Source organism: Macaca mulatta, chromosome 15 (assembly GCF_049350105.2).
Source record: "Macaca mulatta isolate MMU2019108-1 chromosome 15, T2T-MMU8v2.0, whole genome shotgun sequence".
In the NCBI taxonomy this organism is placed as follows: domain Eukaryota; kingdom Metazoa; phylum Chordata; class Mammalia; order Primates; family Cercopithecidae; genus Macaca; species Macaca mulatta.
Window position 1 is genome coordinate 108329656 of NC_133420.1, and position 20240 is coordinate 108349895.

The 20240-nt window shown below is 35.2% G+C and overlaps 1 protein-coding gene across 5 annotated transcripts in view; it reads left to right on the plus strand.

The window, feature by feature from the left end:
• The window catches only part of VPS13A (vacuolar protein sorting 13 homolog A), a 243130-nt gene that overhangs the window by 174596 nt on the left and 48294 nt on the right, over positions 1-20240 (plus strand). For all 5 annotated transcript variants that reach the window (XR_013404898.1, XM_015117939.3, XM_015117938.3 and 2 more), the window contains exons 53-60: positions 5645-5774; positions 7761-7993; positions 11225-11378; positions 12180-12326; positions 12838-12919; positions 13807-13876; positions 15003-15108; positions 19956-20069. Coding sequence is in view for 4 of the 5 variants with exons in the window: in XM_015117939.3 (XP_014973425.3) it covers positions 5645-5774; positions 7761-7993; positions 11225-11378; positions 12180-12326; positions 12838-12919; positions 13807-13876; positions 15003-15108; positions 19956-20069 (1036 nt within the window). In the remaining variant the exon portion in view is untranslated. The remainder of the gene's footprint in view (positions 1-5644; positions 5775-7760; positions 7994-11224; positions 11379-12179; positions 12327-12837; positions 12920-13806; positions 13877-15002; positions 15109-19955; positions 20070-20240) is intronic.

Genomic DNA, 20240 nt, shown 5'->3' on the forward strand with positions numbered 1-20240 from the left:
AATTATCCACGTTATAAAAATGATAAATTGTTTCTAACCATGTGTGTGCAAGTGTCTTTTTAGTATAATAACTTCTTTTCCTTTGAGTGGATACCCAGTACTGGGATTGCTGGATCAAATGGTAGTTCTACTTTTAGTTTTTTAAGGAATCTCCATACTGTTTTTCATAGTGGTTGTGCTAGTTTACCTTCCCACCAGCAGTGTGAAAGTGTTCCCTTTTCACCACATCCATGTCAACATCTTTTTTTTTTTTTTAAATTATGATCATTCTTACAGGAGTAAGGTGGTATCTCATTGTGGTTTTAATTTGCATTTCCCTCATAATTAGTGATGCTGAGCTTTTTTATATATGTTTGTTGGCCATTTGTGTATCTTCTTTAGAGAATTGTCTATTCATGACCTTAGCCCACTTTTTGATGGGATTATTGTATGTTTTTTTTTTTTTTTCCTTGCTGATTTGTTTGAGATCCTTATAGATTCTGGATATTAGTCCTTTGTCAGATGCATAGTTTGCAGATATTCTCCCATTCTGTGGGTTGTCTCTTTACTCTGCTGATTATTTTTTTTGCTGTGCAGAAGGTTTTTAGTTTAATTAGGTCCCATCTATTTTTATTTTGTTGCATTTGCTTTTGGGTTCTTGGTCATGAACTCTTTGCCAAAGCCAATGTCTAGAAGAGTTTTTCCAAAATTATCTTCTGGAATTTTTATGGTTTCAGGTCCTACATGTAAGTCTTTGATCCATCTTGAGTTGATTTTTGTATAAGGTGAGAGATGAGAACCCAATTTTATTCTTCTACATGTGGCTTGCCCACGATCCTAGCACTTGATGATCTCCCAGAGTAGGAGATAGTCAAGGTACCAGAAAGAAGACTGGACAAAAGAATCTGGAAACAAAAAGAACAAGAATGAAGAATGAGCCTTGTCTGTAAACTATTAAGTCAACTCTATCTTAGGCCCTGACCAGACTGGTCCCTTCACATCTAGTCCCTTCACTATAATAGGGTGTCCTTTCCCTACTTTGTGTTTTTGTTTGTTTTGTTGAAGATAATTGGCTCTAAGTATTTAACTTTATTTCTGGTTTCTCTATTCTGTTCCGTTGGTCTACATGCCTGTTTTTATAGCAGTACCATGCTGTTTTGGTGACTATAGGCATTGTAGTATACTTTGAAGTCGTATAATGTGATGCCCCCAGGTTTGTCCTTTTTGCTTAGTACTGCTTTGGTTATGAGGGCTCCTTTTATGGTTCCATATGAATTTTAGGATTTTTTTTCTAGTTCTGTGAAGAATGATGATGGTATTTTGATGGGAATTGCATTGAATCTGTAGATTGCTTATGGCAGTATGGTCATTTTCACAATATTGAGTCTACCCCTCCATGAGCATGAGATGTGTTTCCATTTGTTTGTTAAACTTTAACTTTTAAATAAATATTCCCTTCTTATGTAATCTCCGCTGTCATTATCCTAGTTCAGTAACCCTCCATTTCTTATGTATTTGAGTAGATTTTTTGTGTATTGTTTTGTTTTGTTTTATTTGAGTAGAGTTTTGTGTTTTGTTTTGTTTTGAGACACTGTCTCAGTCTATTGCCCAGGCTGGAGTGCAGTGGTGTGATCCAGGCTCACTGGAACCTCCACCTTCCGGCTCAACTGATTTTCGTGCCTCAGCCTCCCAAGTAGCTGGGTTTACAGGCATGTGCCACCATACCCAGCTATATTTGAGTAGATTTTTGATCTATCTCTATATATCTAGTCTTATCTCTAGTAAATCTCCCACTTTCTACTAGAATGAATTTTCTAAAATAAGAAATATAATCATATCTCTCTTTCAAATTTTTCTTTTTTTACCCATTTCTTTAAAAATATACTTCTAGGCTGCCTTTCTAAAAATTTGTCTTTCTGTGGCCTAAATCTTACCCTATACAAAGTGAAGTTTTTGTTTCCTCAGTGCTCTAGGTCTTTCCGTGGGTTTTTACCTGAATAGGTGTTTCTTTCAGCTAGAAAAATGCCATTCTGTAATTATTTAAAAGTCAAGAAACAACAGATGATGGCAAGGCTGTGGAGAAATAGGAACGCTTTTACACTGTTGCTGGAAATGTCAATTAGTTCAACCATTGTGGACGACAGTGTGGTGATTCCTCAAAGACCTAGAATCCGAAATACCATTTGACCCAGCAGTCAGTCCCATTACTGGGTATGTACTCAAAGGAATAGAAATCATTCTCTTATAAAGATAGATGCACGTACATGTTCCTTGCAGCACTATTCACAATAGCAAAGACATAGAATCAACCCAAATGCCCATCACTGATAGACTGGATAAGGAAAATGTTGTACATATACACCATGGATACCATGCAGCCATAAAAAGGAACGAGATTATTCCTTTGCAGGGATATGGATGGAGCTAGAAGCCATTATCCTCAGCAACAAGAACAGAAAACCATTCCCACTTATAAGTGGGAGCTGAACAATGAGAACACATGGACACAGGGAGGGGAACAACACACACTGGGGCCTGTTGGGGTCACGGCAGAAGGGAGAGCATCAGGATAAATAGCTAATGCATGTGGGGCTTAATACCTAGGTGATGGGTTGGTAGGTGCAGCAAACCACCATGGAATACATTTACCTATGTCACAAGCCTGCACGTTCTGTACACGTATTCTGGAACTTAAAAAAAAAAAAAAGAAAAATGCCATTCTATGTGATCCCTTCCCTTGCCACCTTGATCTAAGTACCCCAGTTTTTGATAGCACCTTTACATATGTAGATTACAGCATTCATCACATTGTGTTATTTTCTTGTGAGTTTGAGATGTGTACACACAGATAGTTAATAGTCTACTAAACTGTGGTTAGTTTCCCTTTTCTTGGAATTTTCATTGCCTGTCCCAGATAGCCCAGTACATTTTTGCATAAGGAATACTCTGCAATGAATTAAACAGATTAAAATTTGTGTGAATTAAAAGCAGTTTTAAGTATTTTTAAACCAAATTTATTTGCTAATCAACACATTTACATTTGATTTTTTTTTTTCATGGAGAAATGAAGACTGTGATTTTGTTTTCTCCTCCACATTTCTGTCTCTTGGCTTTTTAAAAAATATAGATATTATTTCCTGCATATAAAAGTAATAGTTGTTAAATTACTATTTAAAAAAATACTAGAGAAAAAAATGTGAAAGAGGACCATTTAATCCCTGAAATCCTAATACTGTCAACATTTTGGTTCATTCCTTTTCCTCTCCTTTCCTTCCTCCTTTGTTCTCTCCCTCCCTCCCTTTCTTCCTTCCTTATGTATCTCTCATATTTGACAGCTATTGTGAGCATATAAATTTGTTTCAAAGCACAATTTTTTTTTCTTTCTAACTTTTATTATAGGTTCAGGGGATATATGTGCAGGTTTGTTACGTGGGTAAATTGCATGTCATGGGGTTTTTGTATACAGATTGTTTCGTTACCCAGGTAATAAGCATGGTACCCAATAGGTAGTTTTTCGATTCTCAGCCTCCTTTTACTCTCCACCCTCAAGTAGGCTGCAAAGCATGATTTTTACTGAATGAATGATATTCCATCATTTAGATGCTCTACAGTTAAATAATACTTAATTGTTCAGAATTTTTATTTCAACTTTTATAATTTTAGAATCAGTTTATCTTCTTTTTTTGTTTGTTTGTTTTCTGAGATGGAATTTTGCCCTTTTGCCCAGTCTGGAGTGCAGAGGTGCGATCTCAGCTCACTGAAACCTTTGCCTCCCAGGTTTGAGCAATTCTACTGCCTCAGCCTCCTAAGTAGCTGGGATTACAGGTGTGCGCCACTGTGCCTGGCTAATTTTCGTATTTATAGTAGAGACAGGGTTTCGCCGTGTTGGCTGGCTGGTCTCGAACACCGGACCTCAGGTGATCCGCCTGCCGCAACCTCCCAAAGTGCTGGGATTACAGGCATGAGCCACCGTGCCCAGCTCAGTTTATCTTCTAATAATGATCTTCAACCCATTTGTAATCATTGTAAAAACTAATTTATAATTCCTTACCATATTTTTTGTAGTATATTTTCTTCTAATGATTTTTTTGAAAATACATATTCTGTTTCAGTTATGGATAATTCCTTTTTTTGTTATTGAAGGTTTTGATACATTTAAAATCAATTTTAAGATTGAAACAGTATCTGCTAGCTTAGCCATAAAAAATTGTAATGCTTTTTTACCTTTTCTTCAACCTCTTTCCAAATTCTTACTTTCTTGTGAATGTAATTTGGGATTTTTTCAACCAGATTAATATAAAATGGTTAGCTTTTCAAAATATGTATTATTTGATTCAAGGCCCTTTTGGTATTTGCATTGATTTTAATGTTTTAACAAAAAAAGACTTTCTTAAACTGGTTTAGTTGTTCACTATGGGTTCTTCAATATTTCTATATCCTAGTTGTTAAAATGTTATTTTGAGTTTGTCTCTAGCTTGGTTGGAAAAAGTCTTGAGTTTTTTTTTGTTTTAGTAAAGATTTGTGGGTAGTGTTATGCTATTGCTTGTTTGAAATGTCTTATTCTTACAAATTTATGACAATTTGACATAAAATTTTAAGTGATAACATTTTTCTCAAAATTGTGTAGATAGTGTGCCATTGCTTTTTGACATTAAACGTCATTGAACTGTGAAAGGGGCATTTTTATTTTCTTGCGAGTGACTGTGATTTTCTTAGATATGTGTTAGGGTTTTTTTTCCCCCATTTTCTTACAAATATATGTCTAGAATGATACTGTTTTCATTAATGTCTGATACCCAGTGAAGTCTTTTTTTTTTTTTTTTTTTCTGAGACGGAGTCTCACTCTGTTGCCCAGGCTGGAGTACAGTGGCGCCATCTCGGCTCACTGCAAGCTCTGCCTTCTGGTTTCACACCATTCTCCTGCCTCAGCCTCCCGAGTATCTGGGACTACAGGTGCCCGCCACCACACCTGGCTAATTTTTTCTATTTTTAGTAGAGACGGGGTTTCACCGTGTTAGCCAGGAGGGTCTCGATCTCCTGACCTTGTGATCTGCCCGCCTCAGCCTCCCAAAATGGTGGGATTACAGGCGTGAGCCACCGCGCCTGGCCCAGTGAAGTCTTTTAATCTGCAGATTTAATTCCTTCTTCTGCTCAGAAGAGCTGTATTTTATTACTTGTTTGGTGTATAACTTTTGTTAATTTTTTTTTCTTTCTGAGCATGGTTTTTGAGTCAGTTGAATTTCTTAGATGTGTATTTCACGTTTTGTGATTTTAAAGACTAATTTAGTTACTTTGTTTTTGCTCTAGTAAGACTTAGGAAAGAGTTACCAATTAAATTCTCTTAGAATTGGTATAAATAGAGTAAAGTAGTTGGAAATAATTTTCCATAATTAATTGGTATTAAAAAATTGACAAAACAGTTTTAAAGACTTGAAGACCTTTATTTCCTAAGTAGAACATGTATTTTCTAAGTGGGAAAATAATGAGAAATATTCATTAGTGAACCCTTTTTTAATTGTATAAGGTAAAAATTTCAGCCTTGTTTTAATCAAAACTATCACAGATCTCAATTAGTGAACTAAGAATTAAGTATTATTTTAGGTTTTTAAAAATCTATTAATGTACTTGCATTTAATTTAATGCATATTTTTGCGACTTATGTCAGTTCTCTCAGTGAAATAGAAGATTCCCTCCCTCCTGGAAAAGCAGTGTTTTATACATGGGCTGATCCAGTGGGCTCTAGAAGGCTGAAGTGGAGATGTAGAAAAAGCCATGGTGAAGTAACACAAAAGGATGTAAGTATTGGGTTATTATGGGTTCCCAGCAGCCTTTTTTAAAAAAGGTATTTGGGCTGGGCGTGGTGGCTCACGCCTGTAATCTCAGCACTTTGGGGAGGCCGAGGTGAACCATGAGTTCGAGATCAGCCTGGCCAATATGGTGAAACCCTGTCTCTCCTAAAAATACAAAAATTAACTTTGGGAGGCCAAGGCAAGCAGATCACCAGGTCAGGAGTTTGTGACCAGCCTGGCCAACATGGTAAAACCCCATCTCTACTAAAAATACAAAAATTAACTGGGTATGGTAGCAGGTGCCTGTAGTCCCAACTACTAAGGAGGCTGAGGCAGAAGAATCAGTTGAACCCTGGAGGCAGAGGTTGCAGTGAGCCAAGGTTGCACCACTGCACTCCAGCCTGGTGACAGAGCGAGACTCCATCTCAAAAAAAAAAAAAAAAAAAAATGGTATTTGATTTTCAGCCTTCCTAGTTTTAAGGACTGTTTGTGGCCACGCTTCTAAAAAGCTGCCAAAAATCTTCAAAATAGTATTTAAGTATTGACTTAACCAAAAATGTTTCAAAACAGAAATAGTCTTATTTTGTTTACATCATTTGCTTCTACTGTGTTATAAAGAGTAAAGTTGTGTTTAGAGAAGTGCTTTCAGCATTCACCTGAAAAGCAAATATGTTCTCTGCCTTGACAATCATACTAGGTAGATTTAGCTTCTAGAAGCAACATTTAAGGATCCACTGAGTGAACTAAAACAAATTTATTTCTGGGTGGCAAGCTATGATGATCATGTTATGCGCATCTATTTTCCAGTAACATTTTAAATACTTCCAGAACATTTTTTAAAGTTTTTTGTCCTTCAAAATTCATCTTAATTTGACTCCTGATTTTTTTTTTTTTTTCTCACCACTAGTGATTTTTTCTTCCTGCCTATCAGTAGGTGGTATTTTCTCATTGTCTTTCAGTGCTGCTGTTGAGGAGTCTGGTGTGGGTATTGTTTACATTGTATTTAAGAGGATTGCCTATAAGTGGCCTAACTTTAAGTTTTAAAAATTCATGACTATTAGATTTATTCAGGAAAAAAAATTGTACTTTGATATAAAAATAGTCTTACTCATTTCATCTATTGATTAGTACTTTGCATATTTATATCATAGTGATAGTTTGAAGCTTATAAAGATAAATCAGACATTCACTGTAAAATACTAGAAAGACTAGTGAAGTAAGTTAGTTTTCTTGATTCTCAGTGTGGTTTTAGTGATATACATATATATACTTAGAAAGTATTATAAGTAACGTAAGTATACCTAGATAATTATTTTATGGTAACAACTCACAGTTTTTAATTTCTGTATATTGTAACGTGAATGTATGCTATACAGTAAAATTTTCTGAAAATCAGAATATTAACTAGAAATTAATGGCTGAATATTAATTATGACAATTTGCTATGTTTATCGTGTCATTGACCCTCAAAACCCTGATATCAGCACATTTATGTGAGATTCCTGCAGAAATAGCCTCATGATGAATATACATGCTTTGTAGAATATGCAATTGAGAAATAAGATTTTTTTTATCCTGTTTGATTCAGCTATGAAAGGAAATGTGAATTTCAGACTGAAACAACTTTTAATACATATCTGTATTCTTAGTCTTAGAATTGCTGTAGTCTTAGAATAAAGCAGAAAAAAATACTTTGTGTTACTGATTAACCTACACGGGAAGATTCAGTTTTATTAAAATGTTTAAATTTTAAAAATAAACAACTGGCCTGTTTTATGAGTAATAACTTTATATCAGATAACATCAAATGATTTCAGTAATGTAAATTTGCAAGTATTCTACAAATATTAATTCACTTAGTTGCCACTAACCCCATGAAGTAGGTGCCATTAATAGTCTCATTTTATAAATGTAAAATCTAAATTTCATGTTCTTTGGGACCAAATTCTAATTTTTTGTTTTTGTTTTTGTTTTTTGGTGGTTTTGTTCTAGGATATGATGATGCCTATAGATTTGGGGAAAAAGACTATTTATTTAGTTTCATTCTTTGAAGGTTTACAACGCATTATTTTATTCACTGAAGATCCAAAGGTATTTAAAGTAACATATGAAAGTGAGAAAGCAGAGTTAGCAGAGCAAGAAATTGCAGTGGCATTACAAGATGTTGGAATTTCTCTTGTCAACAATTACACGAAGCAAGAAGTAGCCTATATAGGCATCACAAGGTTAGATGCATTAAATTTTGGATACATTTAAATGATCAGTTTCTAATTGTTAAGAAATTGTTGTTGTAAAATCTTTTTTTTTTATTGCTTTTTTTTTTTATTATTATACTTTAAGTTCTAGGGTACATGAGCATAACGTGCAGGTTTGTTACATATGTATATTTGTGCCATGTTGGCGTGCTGCACCCATCAACTGTTGTTGTAAAATCTAAAATGATTTCGTTTCAGTTTTGTGCTTTGACTATTCATTGACACTGTGGTAATGCTAATTTTAACTGTGCTTGAGGGAATGTTTTGCCTTTTGAAATAAAGATATGGCAGAAATCAAATTTATAAACTCCTTATGTTAATCCTTTCACTTATCTAAAAAGTTATATTTATTCAACTTACCAAAAGTATGTTTTGCATATCATACAAAATGCTTAGTTCATTTTCCATTACCATCCAGCACAGTTCAGGGTACATATGCTGTAGCTTTTGGAGGATTAACATAAAGACAATCACTTTCTAATTTGACCTTGGCACTTTAAGATCTAATAAGATCTAATAATAATCACTGTATTTATCATTTCTCATATAAGACATCACCATTAAATCTTTTGTCTCTCCCTTATGTCCTTATTATTCCTATTCATAAACAGTTAAGTTTAAATTAATTTACATATATTAGTGCTTAATGTGAGAATATTTCTTCTATATAACCAGGATAATGTAATTTTAATCCTTTACTTGAGTTAAATTCTTGAATATATATAAACGTATATGATACAGATGTAAATTTAGTTTTCTGTGTACATTAATCTATATGTGCCCCTGACCTCTTATTGAATCTAATCAATGCCATCTTAAAAGGAATATTAAAATCTATTTTCTTAAGGATTTTTATTCTCAAAAAATGTTTTTACTATTTAAATAGATAAAATACACCATAGATTTTTAAGACCTTTAGACCTATTATGTGTTATCTTCTAAGCTAAGTGATGTTAATGCAAAGATGAATAATATGTGGTCTCTACCTTTCTATTTATTAAATGAATATAAGTTCTATAAGGAATAAACAAATAGAATGCTTAAATAAAATTAAACAACTTAAATATTTAAACAGAATAAAGTCTATAGGCCTTGCAGCATTTTAATTTCAGTACAACTAGATTTCTTCCATTCACACTTTGTATCCTAAATAACTATTTTATACTTTGTCTCCCCTCAAACCCCCATTCTCTCAGCTTACTACCTTGCATCCCACTTCACTGAAAAAATTGAAGCAGTCAAAAGCAAACATCCAGAGACCCATCTCACCCCCTAGTATCACAGCTTCCTATCTACTGGCATTTGCATACTACTTGCTGTACTGACATACTCCCAACAGTTTGCAGTAGATATATGTGCTCCCGTTTAAACAGATTTTTCTCTACTTTTGCACTGTACTTGATTTCCTCCTACCTACCTGAGGACATTGTTTCAGCAGGCCTTTTCTTCATCTCTCCTAAGTCAACAGCTTTTGGCTGTCTACTGAATTGTTTCAGTGTTACTTCTCTCAACATAAAAAATTCTCTTGAACCTACTTTCCTTGCTACCTGTTGCTCATTTCTTTGTTTGCATTTATACCCAAACTCCTCAAATGTACTGTCTGTTTCAAAGGAACTTAACATATCCTGTGTTCTCCAATTCTTTTTCATCCATTTTCCTCTTTAACCACTCCAAACAGGATTTTGCTTTCAAAACACCATGAAACTGGTTTTGTCAGCATTATCAGTGACCTCCGTAATGCCATATCCAGTGTAGAATTATCGGTCTTTACCTCATAACATTTAACACAGAGCCCTCCTTGATGTAGTGTCTTTCACTTGACTTCCAGAATACCTCACTGTCTTGGTTTTTCTTCCTATCCAGTCTCATTCATTGGTTCCTTGTCTTCCCTCAACTGCTTACATTGGCCAAATGCCTTGAGGCTCTTAGGCCTGGTCTTTTTCTCTTGTGGATTTCAGTTTTATGATTTCAAATACTGCCCAGAATATCTCTCTTATGTATGTCTTCTGTCACCTGTCATCTGACCTTGAGACTTCGTATATCCAACTGTGCATGCAAAATCTCTGTTCAGATATTTAAGAGGCTTCTTAAACTTCATATGTATATACCAAACTTTTTATTTTCTCCTTCTACCAAAACCTGCTTTCCAATCAGAGTTAATCAAAAATAGTTCCTTCTAGTTATGCAGCCCAAAAATATTGAAATTGTCTTTGATTCCTCTCTTTATCTTGCACCCCAGACCTAGTTCATCAAGAAGTTCTGTGCTAGTTCTACCTTCAAAGGGCACATAGATGTGACCACTTTTCTAATATCTCACTGTCAGTAGCCTCATCAGGGCCATCACCATTTTTCATCTGGTTTACTGTAGTAAACTAACAAGTTTTCCCGCTTCTAGTCTTGACTCCCACTCTTTTTTTTCCATCCACTTCAACACAGAGTATATTCTTAGCAAAATGTAAGTCAGATTATGTTGCTAGTTGTCTTATAACCGATCAGTGGTATCTCATATCACTCAGAATAAAACTCAGAGTCTTTCCAGTGGTCTACAAGGCCTTACATTATTTGCTCCCCCACTGTAAGTCTTACTTTATTTTCTATTCCTAATGCGTTTCTGACATGCCAGCCTCCTTGCTCTTCTTCATATACTGCAAGTGTGCCTCCTGCTTAAGGTTCTTTGCTTTAGCAGGCCTCTCTACCTGAAATGTTTTCCTCCTCTTGTCTGCTGGATAATTCTCTCAGCTCTTTTAAGGTTGCCAAAATCTCACTTTCTCAGTGAGTCCCCCGTTGGCCACTCTGTTGTAATATTGCAGACCCCACCACTTTACATATTCCAGTTCTCCAGATCCCCCTTGCCCTGTCTACATTTTCTTCTTTCAAAAGCATTTTCACCTCCTACATATTAAATTTTACTAATTTATTTTGTTTACTATTCATTTTCATTCCCCAATGAAAATGAAGCTCCAGAATGACAGAGATGTTCACTGATACAGACAGCCCTAACCCCTAGAATAGTGCGTGAGTAGTAGCTTAATAGGTAGTAGTTGAATGAATTCATGTTTTTAAATTTGTAACATGCTCACTTGTAACTGAGGCTATTGTAAAATTTTACTGAAGGTATTGTAATTCATGTAATACACCAGTTAAAATAAATATGTTAATAAGTTAGTATTAAATACTATAATCTTTGCTTTCTTATATAAGTTCTGATGTGGTTTGGGAGACGAAGCCCAAGAAGAAGGCAAGATGGAAGCCAATGAGTGTAAAGCACACTGAGAAGTTAGAGAGAGAATTTAAGGAATATACTGAATCTTCACCTTCAGAAGATAAGGTTATTGAGTTGGACACTAACATTCCGGTAATATTTTTAAGTACTGATGTGAAGTTTTAATTTTGTATCTGTTGTAGTTTGGTGAATCACTAGTGAAATGTAAGGGAAGTTTGGCTTCCTTATAAAACAAAATAATCAATCATGTCATACATACCTTGTATAAAATGTTTTAAAGAGGTGGTTATCTATATTAAGAAATCAGGCTGGGTGCAGTGGCTCACACCTGTAATCCCAGCATTTTGGGAGACCAAGGAAGGCAGATTACTTGAGGTCAGGAGTTCAAGACCAGCCTTGCCAACATGGCAAACCCTGTCTCTACTAAAAATACAAAAATTAGCCAGGCATGGTGGCAGGCACCTGTAATCCCAGCTACTCAGGAGGCTGAGGCATGAGAATCCCTTGAACCCGGGAGGCGGAGGTTGCAGTGAACTGAGATGGCCCCACTGCGCTCCAGCCTGGGTGACACAGCAAGACTCTGTCTCAAAAAAAAAAAAAGAAAACATTCTTTTAAGATGCTAGATGCTAATGGTCTGCTCTTTGGGTTAGCAGGAAACTTAAAAATGTTTTGTTTTTTCAATGTACTTTAAGTATTTTATTTTTCCTTTATTCATTTTTATTGTATAAATTTTAGTACATTTATGTAAAAAGTGATACAGCAAAGCATTGTAAGAATTATATGAATATGTGAATTTTATGGACATGGGTTATTAAGATCTAAGTCTAAACCAATACAAAGATTTAGCTTACTGTGAGTTTTTGGTATGAATTTCTAATTGTAGTCATTTATAGATAAATTAATGTTTTCACTTGGGGGGATATATTTTTCAGGTTCGCTTAACACCTACTGGTCATAACATGAAAATTCTGCAGCCACGTGTAATAGCTCTACGAAGAAATTATCTTCCAGCATTAAAAGTGGAATATAACACATCTGCACATCAATCATCATTTAGAATTCAAATCTACAGAATACAGGCAAGTCTTTCTGGAAATATAGGCAAAATTGTATTCTAAAGGAACACAATGAGAAACCAGATCTATTCCCACAGTCTGCTTTATCTAGTATTCAGTTTCAGTGTTGTGTTAGACTTTTTTTTTTTTGAGACAGTCTCCCTCTGTTGCCCAGGCTAGAGTGCAGTGGCAGAATCTCAGCTCACTGCAAACTCTGCCTGCCAGGTTCAAGCAGTTCTCCTGCCTCAGCCTCCTGAGTAGCTGGGATTACAGGTGTGCGCCACCACGGCTGCCTAATTTTTGTATTTTTAGTAGAGATGGGGTTTCACCATGTGGGCCAGGCTGGTCTCAAACTCCTGACCCCAGATGATCCACCCCCCTCGGCCTCCCGAAGTGCTGGAATTACAGGCATGAGCCACCGCGCTTGGCCAGGGCTAGGTAGACTTTGTGATTCTTTTTATTTTTTAAATCCTGTTATTCTGGTCAGGTTGTATAATTGACATATTAATATACTGACATGTTTTTATTTTCTTAGATCCAAAATCAGATACATGGTGCTGTATTTCCCTTTGTGTTTTATCCTGTTAAACCTCCAAAGTCGGTCACCATGGATTCAGGTTTGTTTTTATTTTTAGATTTCCATAAAAGCAGTTGTATTAGCTGTTTGATTTACTTTACTATAAAAATATGAAGTGAAACCATTCTTGGGTTTAATTTTTATAGGATCATTGGAAAATTAAACTGCTTGAAAAAGGACCAGCATGTACTGTACACAACTAACTTTGATAAGATTTTGAGTAAATCTTGAAGAAAAGATTCATTAGAAACATATATTGAAATTTTTAGAAACGTTAATTTAAAAAGCAGATAATCTGTAAACCTGTGATGTAAAATCCTTTAAAACCTTTGAATGAACAATAAGGAAGTTCAAATCTAGAGTGTTTTCTAACAGCAGAAACTGTCCTATGTTCTCCAAATAAGAATAACTGACAAGTCCTTTCTACCCTTTTCTTTCCCTTTGCCTTTCTTCTTTCCTGCATATCCCTCTTCCCCCTACTTTCTCTTCCCTCCTCACCACCCTACTTAACTTGCTTCTCCCCTTGCTTTCCTACCTCCACCCCACACCACTACCTCTAAAGTATCTCGCGGGGAATACTCTTTATAACTCGCTCAAAAGCTTTTTGGCCAGTATAATGCCTAAGCCCTTCCACCTAGAGGTCCGGAGCAAGTCCCCAGAATCTGTTTTCACAGTTTCCCTGGTGATTCTAATGCATACTTCTAAACCGCTAATTGTAGAATTAGTTATCTTCAGAGTGACTATAGATAGTTTTAAAAACAATGCTGGAGTCTGAAATTAAGATTGTAATAGATCTTGCCAATATCAGTAATTTTAACTGATATTTATTATTTAGTAAATGATTTTCCATTGTGGTGTATATTGGAAGAAAATGCCTACTTTTTACTTAAAGCATCACGGGAGAAATTATGTTTATAACCTTTACAGCACCAAAGCCCTTTACAGATGTCAGTATTGTCATGAGATCTGCAGGACATTCCCAGATATCACGTATTAAGTAAGTGTCTTAATACATTTCTTGTATATTTATTTAATGTTTGATTTAAATATATGAATTGTTTATACTCTTTAAATGTTAGACAAGTCAAAGATTTAAGCATATTAATTATAAAGGTCAAATAAAAAAATCTATTATAATGTTGTGGCTCACGCCTGTAATCCCAGCACTTTGGGAGACCTAGACGGGCGGATCACTTGAGGTCAGGAGTTCGAGACCAGCCTGGCCAACGCAGTGAAACCCCATCTCTACTAGAAATACAAAAATTAGCCAGGTGTGGTGGCACGTGCCTGGAGTCCCAACTACTCAGGAGGCTGAGGCACAAGAATCGCTTGAACTCAGGAGGCAGATGTTGCAGTGAGCTGAGATCGTACCACTGCACTCCAGCCTGGGTGACAGAACGAGACTGTCTCAAAAAAAAAAAAAAAAAGGAGGGGGGGCTCTGGATGAAATGCATCTAGGTATTTCCAGTCGTCGTTTCTGGATTTTGAATATTTATTCTCTTGTATATGTATTTGTTTTTTGTTTGCGGTTGTCTATAATCATATATTGTTTTGAAAAAGGAAAACAATAATATTTTCATCTTCACTCACTACCCATTCCAAGAAATGGAGGATGGACTGAAACATCTATGTAATAATGTCTATCTAGTTTCCCCTTCCTTATCATCAAGATAAACTCTATTTCCTTGCTGTTTAAAATATAGTTTTATTGTGCATGTGTACCTAAACATTATGCCTTTTAGTTTTAATTTTTTAATTTTTAGAAAATTGTTTCAGACTGGAAATAAATGTTGGGACTTGCTTTTGTTCATTCAACATTTTTATTAAAATTTATTCATTTTGTTGTATGTAGCCATAGTTTATTCATTATCACTAATGTGTAATATTCTGTTTTATGACTCCGTATGGCAGTTTACTTATCCATTTCCTCTTTATGGCCATTTTCATATTTTGACTTTGTTGCTGTTATTAACAGTGTTCCATGATTTTTTAAAATTTAGTCAACTAAGTAGTCCTAAGTTTCAGAGTTGTAATATTGATCTCATATTTTTTTCTCATCTAATTTTTGTAATACAGTTGTTAATTGATGATTTTTAAAACATCTTTTCTTCTTTGTAATATAGGTATTTCAAAGTATTGATTCAAGAAATGGATCTCAGGTTAGATCTTGGGTTTATCTATGCTTTAACAGACCTTATGACAGAAGCTGAGGTAACTGAAAATACAGAGGTAAGACTTAAAATAATAACATTTGATGGAAAGGATTAGGGAAGGAGAACTTTAAAAAAAAAGGTTATTATAAATTTTTAAAGACATTAAAATGATTTTGTCCCATTTAAAAAATACAGTTAAACAAATTTTATTACTCTCTTGTGGTACATACCTTTTTAGAAATCTTATTTTCTGATGACAGAAAATCAGCAAACAGAAGGAAAGGCTTGGGGTGAATACCAGGTAGAAAAGGATAATTTATTATGTTCACATCACTTTTTTCCTCTTTTATTTTCCTGGATTACTTTGGCTTTGCTTTCACTTTCATTAATAATTTAGAAATTTAGGGTATGTCCAGGATATTTAATGAGCGAAAAGATAGGAAAATTAAAAGGTGGTATCATCTTGGTGACTGGAAGACCATAAAATCATAGTTATAAAGTAGGTCAGATATAGTCTCTTTTTTACTTGCCCTCATAGATTCATGGGTGGAGAAAGAGCAAATTAATAAGAGTTTATTGAGGTGTAGATCACATACCATACATTTCACCCATTTAAAGGATAGGGTTCAATGACTTTTAATATATTCACAAAGTTGTACAATCATCATCGCTCTCCCATTACGGAACATTTTCATCATCCCCAAAAGTAACTGCCTATGCAGCCACTGATACACTTTGTGTCTGTAGGTTTGCCTGTTCTGAATATTTCATACAAATAGAGTCATACACTGTGTAGTCTTTTGTGAAGGGCTTCTTTGACTTAGCATAATACTTTCAAGGTTCACCTATGTTGTAGCATATATCAGTACTTCATTCCTTTTTATGGTCAAGTGATACTCCGTTATATCACTTTTTTTATATCAAAAAGTGGATGGGCCACTTTTTGTTTATCCATTTATCTGTTAATGGACATTTGGGTTGTTTGTTTACACATTTTGGCTATTATGGATAATGTAATGAATACTTGTGTACAAGTTTTTATTGGACAAAAACTCTAAAGTCTTAAATGAAACTTTATTTAAACTTAATCACCATGTGATTAAGCAATTCCACTCCTAGGTATATAGCCAAAAGAAATAAAATTTATTAGGAGTGGAATTGCTCAATCACATAGTAACCTTATATTTAATCATTTGGGACTGTTAGACAGTTGTGTAAAGTGCCTCTACCATTTTACATTCTTACCAGAGCGTATAAGGGGTCTGATTTTTCCATATTATCTCCAACACTTGTTATTATCTGTCTTTGATTCTAGCAGTCATAGTGGGTGAATGTGAAATAGTTTTTCACTGTGGTTTTGACATGTAATTACCTGATGACTAATGAAGTTGAGCATCTTTGATATGTTGATTATCTTTAATATGTTGATTAGTTAATTTGCATATCTTCTGTGGAGAAATGTCCATTCAGATCCTTTGCTTATTATTTAATGGGTTGTCTTTTTTATTATAAAAGTTCTTTGTATATTCTCGATACAGATCTCTTATCAGATATATAATTTTCAAATATTTTTTCTCATTCTATGTGTTGCTTTTTCACTTTCTTGATGTTGTCTATTGAGGACCAAAAGTTAAAGTTAATGGAGTTCAAATTATTTTTTATTTTGTTGCTCATGCTTTTGGTGTTGTTTCTAAGAATCCTTAGCTAAATCCAAGGTCAGGAATATTTAGTCTTAACGTTTTAAGAGTTTTAAAGATCTAGCTCTTATGATTAGGTCTTTGTTCAATTTTGAGCTCATTTTTGTATATGATGTATAAGGATCCGAATTATTCTTTGGCATGTCGCTATCCAGTTGTCCTATTACCATTTCTTTAAAAGACTATTTGTTCTTTGAATGGTCTTGACACCCTAGTTGAAAATCAGTTAAGAATACACACATGATTTTATTCCATCGATCTATGCATCCGTCCTTGTGCACTGCACACTGTCTTAGTTATCGTTTTGTATTAAGTTTTGAAATTGGGACATATGAATCTTCCTACTTTGTCCTTCTTTTTCAAGATGGGTTTGGCTGTTCTGAGTCCTTTGGAATTTCATATGAATTTTAGAATCAACTTGTCAGGTTCTTCAAAGAAGTCAGCTGGACATCTGATAGAGACTGCACTGAATCTGTAAATCAATTTGGGAAGTATTGCCATCCTAACAGTATTAGGTCTTTCAGTCCTTGAACAGGACATGTTTATCCATTTATGTAGATTTTTAATTTTTTTTTCAGAGTATAAGTTTTACACTTTTTTCGTTAAATTTATTCCTAGGTATTATATTCTTCTTATAGTATTATGAATAAAATTGATTTTTTAATTCCATTTTTGGATTGTTTATTGCTACCGTATAAAAATACAGTTGTTTTTTAATATTGATCTTGTATTTTGCAACCATACTGAATTGTTAGCTCTAATTGTTGTTCCGTATATTCTTTTGGGATTTCTATACGTAAGATCATGTCATCTGAGAGGAGAGGTAGTTTTACTTCATTCTGTCCGATCTGAATGCCTTTGTTTCTTCTTCTTCGGTAGTTGTTGTGGCTAGAAACTGGTGACACGTTGAACAGAAATGCCAAGAGCAGACATTTTTGCCTCTGATCTTAGAGGGTAAATTTTCAGTCTTTCAGTATGATGTTGACCCTGGGTTTTTCTTAGACATCCTTTTTCAGGTTCAGGAAGTTCTTTTCTTAGTTGGTTGAGTGTTTTTTAAATCATGATTATATATCTTGTTGTTCTTTTTTCTGCATCTATGGAGATGATTGTACAATTTTTGGGTTTTCTATTGATATGTTTTATTACATTAATTGATTTTTTTTTTTTTTTTTTTTTGAGACCTAGTCTCGCTCTATTGCCCAGGCTGGAGTGCAGTGCTGCAAAAGCAATCTCAGCTCACTACAACCTCCGCCTCCTGGGTTCATGCAATTCTCATTTTTCAGCCTCCCAAGTAGCTGGGATTACAGGCATGTGCCACCATGCCCAGCTAATTTTTGTAATTTTAGTAGAGACAGGGTTTCACCATGTTTCTGTGTTTTTCATTCTGACTCCAGGAAAACCCCTTCTATTTGTCACTTTCTCTGATTTTCTCCTGCAAACTAGTAGGTCTACAGATTAGCCAGTATCTTCTATAAATCAATGACTTTCCTTTTAGTTGTCTTTCACCACATCGGCTGTTTCTGAGAGCACCCTTAGGCTCGAACTGCACTCTGTGTTATAAATGAAATTAGTTCTTTTGGGAAGAGATTAATAGTGATCTGTTTTAAAACCTACTTTCCGCATCAGCAAAAACCTCTAACCCAGGCCTCTGAAGCTGGCGGTGGGGACAGTTGTGACACCCTTCTATTTGAGTAACACCCCAGTTTAGGAGCTGAGCACTATGTGTGGTGGGGTAAGAGGAGCAGCGGACTGAGATGATCTCAGCCTGCCTCGGCTAGCATGGAACCAGCACGTTACAGGCCTGGGCAAGGGTGATCACAACTCTAGTATTCTCAGTGGTTCTGTACCCAAGGCAGAGCTTTTTTACCATGCACAGAGGCTGGACAGAGAAAGGAAGCCCCGCCAGGTGCGGTGGCTCACGCCTGTAATCCCAGCACTTCGGGAGGCCAAGGCAGGCAGATCGCTTGAGGTCAGGAGTTCGAGACCACCCCGGCAACATAGTGAAACCCCATCTCTACTAAAAATACAAAAATTAACCAGACGTGGTGGCAGGTGCCTGTAAACCCAGCTACTCAGGAGGCTGAGGCAGGAGAATTGCTTGAACCCAGGAGGCTCAAGTTGCAGTGAGCTGAGATCGTGCCACTGCATTTCCAGCCTGGGTGACAGAGCGAAACTCCGTCTCAAAACAAAACAAAACAAACAAAAAACCATAAAGGAAGCCCCCACCTCACAATTGCACTCAACCATAACTTAACCTCAGCAGCAGGTAGCTGGGAACAGGATGAAAAATGCTGACATCCTGTTCTTCCCAGGAAGAAAATCCTCCGATTGACAACTGGGCCAAAAAGGAGCTCTGTGTTCTTGGGTACAGTAGTCTAGAGTAGAATTCTGGCTCATTAGTCTGGGAGAGGGGACAGAGGGAATGGCCTTCGTTAAAATACCACAGGTTCACTTTTCTTACCAAATTTTTTAGGTTTTCTTAAATAGATGTTTCTTCATTTGCTTATGACCTTGCAACCATTCCTAGAGGCCTTAAATTTGTTGCTGCTGCTGCTGTTGTTGTTGTTGTTTAAATTTTATCAGTTTAGCTGGGGTGCTGGTTTGGAGAGCTTCCCATACTGTCATCTCAGAAATTGATTTCCAAATATACTTTTTATAAGGCTATCGTTTTTATGTTTTTATGAATATGTTAAAATAATCTGGGAGCCCATTTTTCAACACATTGAAGTTACTTCAGTCTGAGCATATAGAGAAGTACTGATGAATATCAATAATGAAACCACTAATCAATTAATACAAAATTATTTTCAACACCTTCTTTATTTTATTATATTACTGGTCTGTGTAGGTTGCATTAAAGCAATTACAAGTAGACTACAAAATACAAGTCGACTGTATGATTATGTTTAAAAAAACGAATATACCCAAGAGAGTGTTGATGGTATGGATTAGTGTCATTTTGGGATAAGATTTATAGTCACATGGAGAAAAGCTTAGTGTCTTAATGGTTTGGGTAGAAATATAGAAGATAATGCTTGTCAGTTTGTCAGTGGCAGACAGAACTGTCCTAATGATAGAGATGTTACTTTCCCTTCTAAGGCAATCATAAGCAATGTTAAGTGAGTCTAGATCTTATAGAAGAGTTTTGGCAGTGTGTCTGCTATTTGCTTAAATATCTCATGCAGGTAGTTCCATTTAGTTTTAGTATTTTGTGTTCCTTTTATAGGTTGAGCTTTTTCATAAAGATATAGAAGCTTTCAAAGAAGAATATAAAACAGCCTCATTAGTAGATCAATCACAAGTCAGCCTCTATGAATATTTTCATATATCTCCTCTCAAGGTAGGAGAAAGTCGTTTTTATTGTCCTTGATAATCTAGGTAATAGCAAATTGATGTAGCATTTATATTGTGTTCTTTAGTAACACATAAAATTGGTAAATCTACAATTAAACTAATTAAGTAACAAAGGAATTACCCTTTTACATTTTTATTTATTTTTAAATAATTTTTT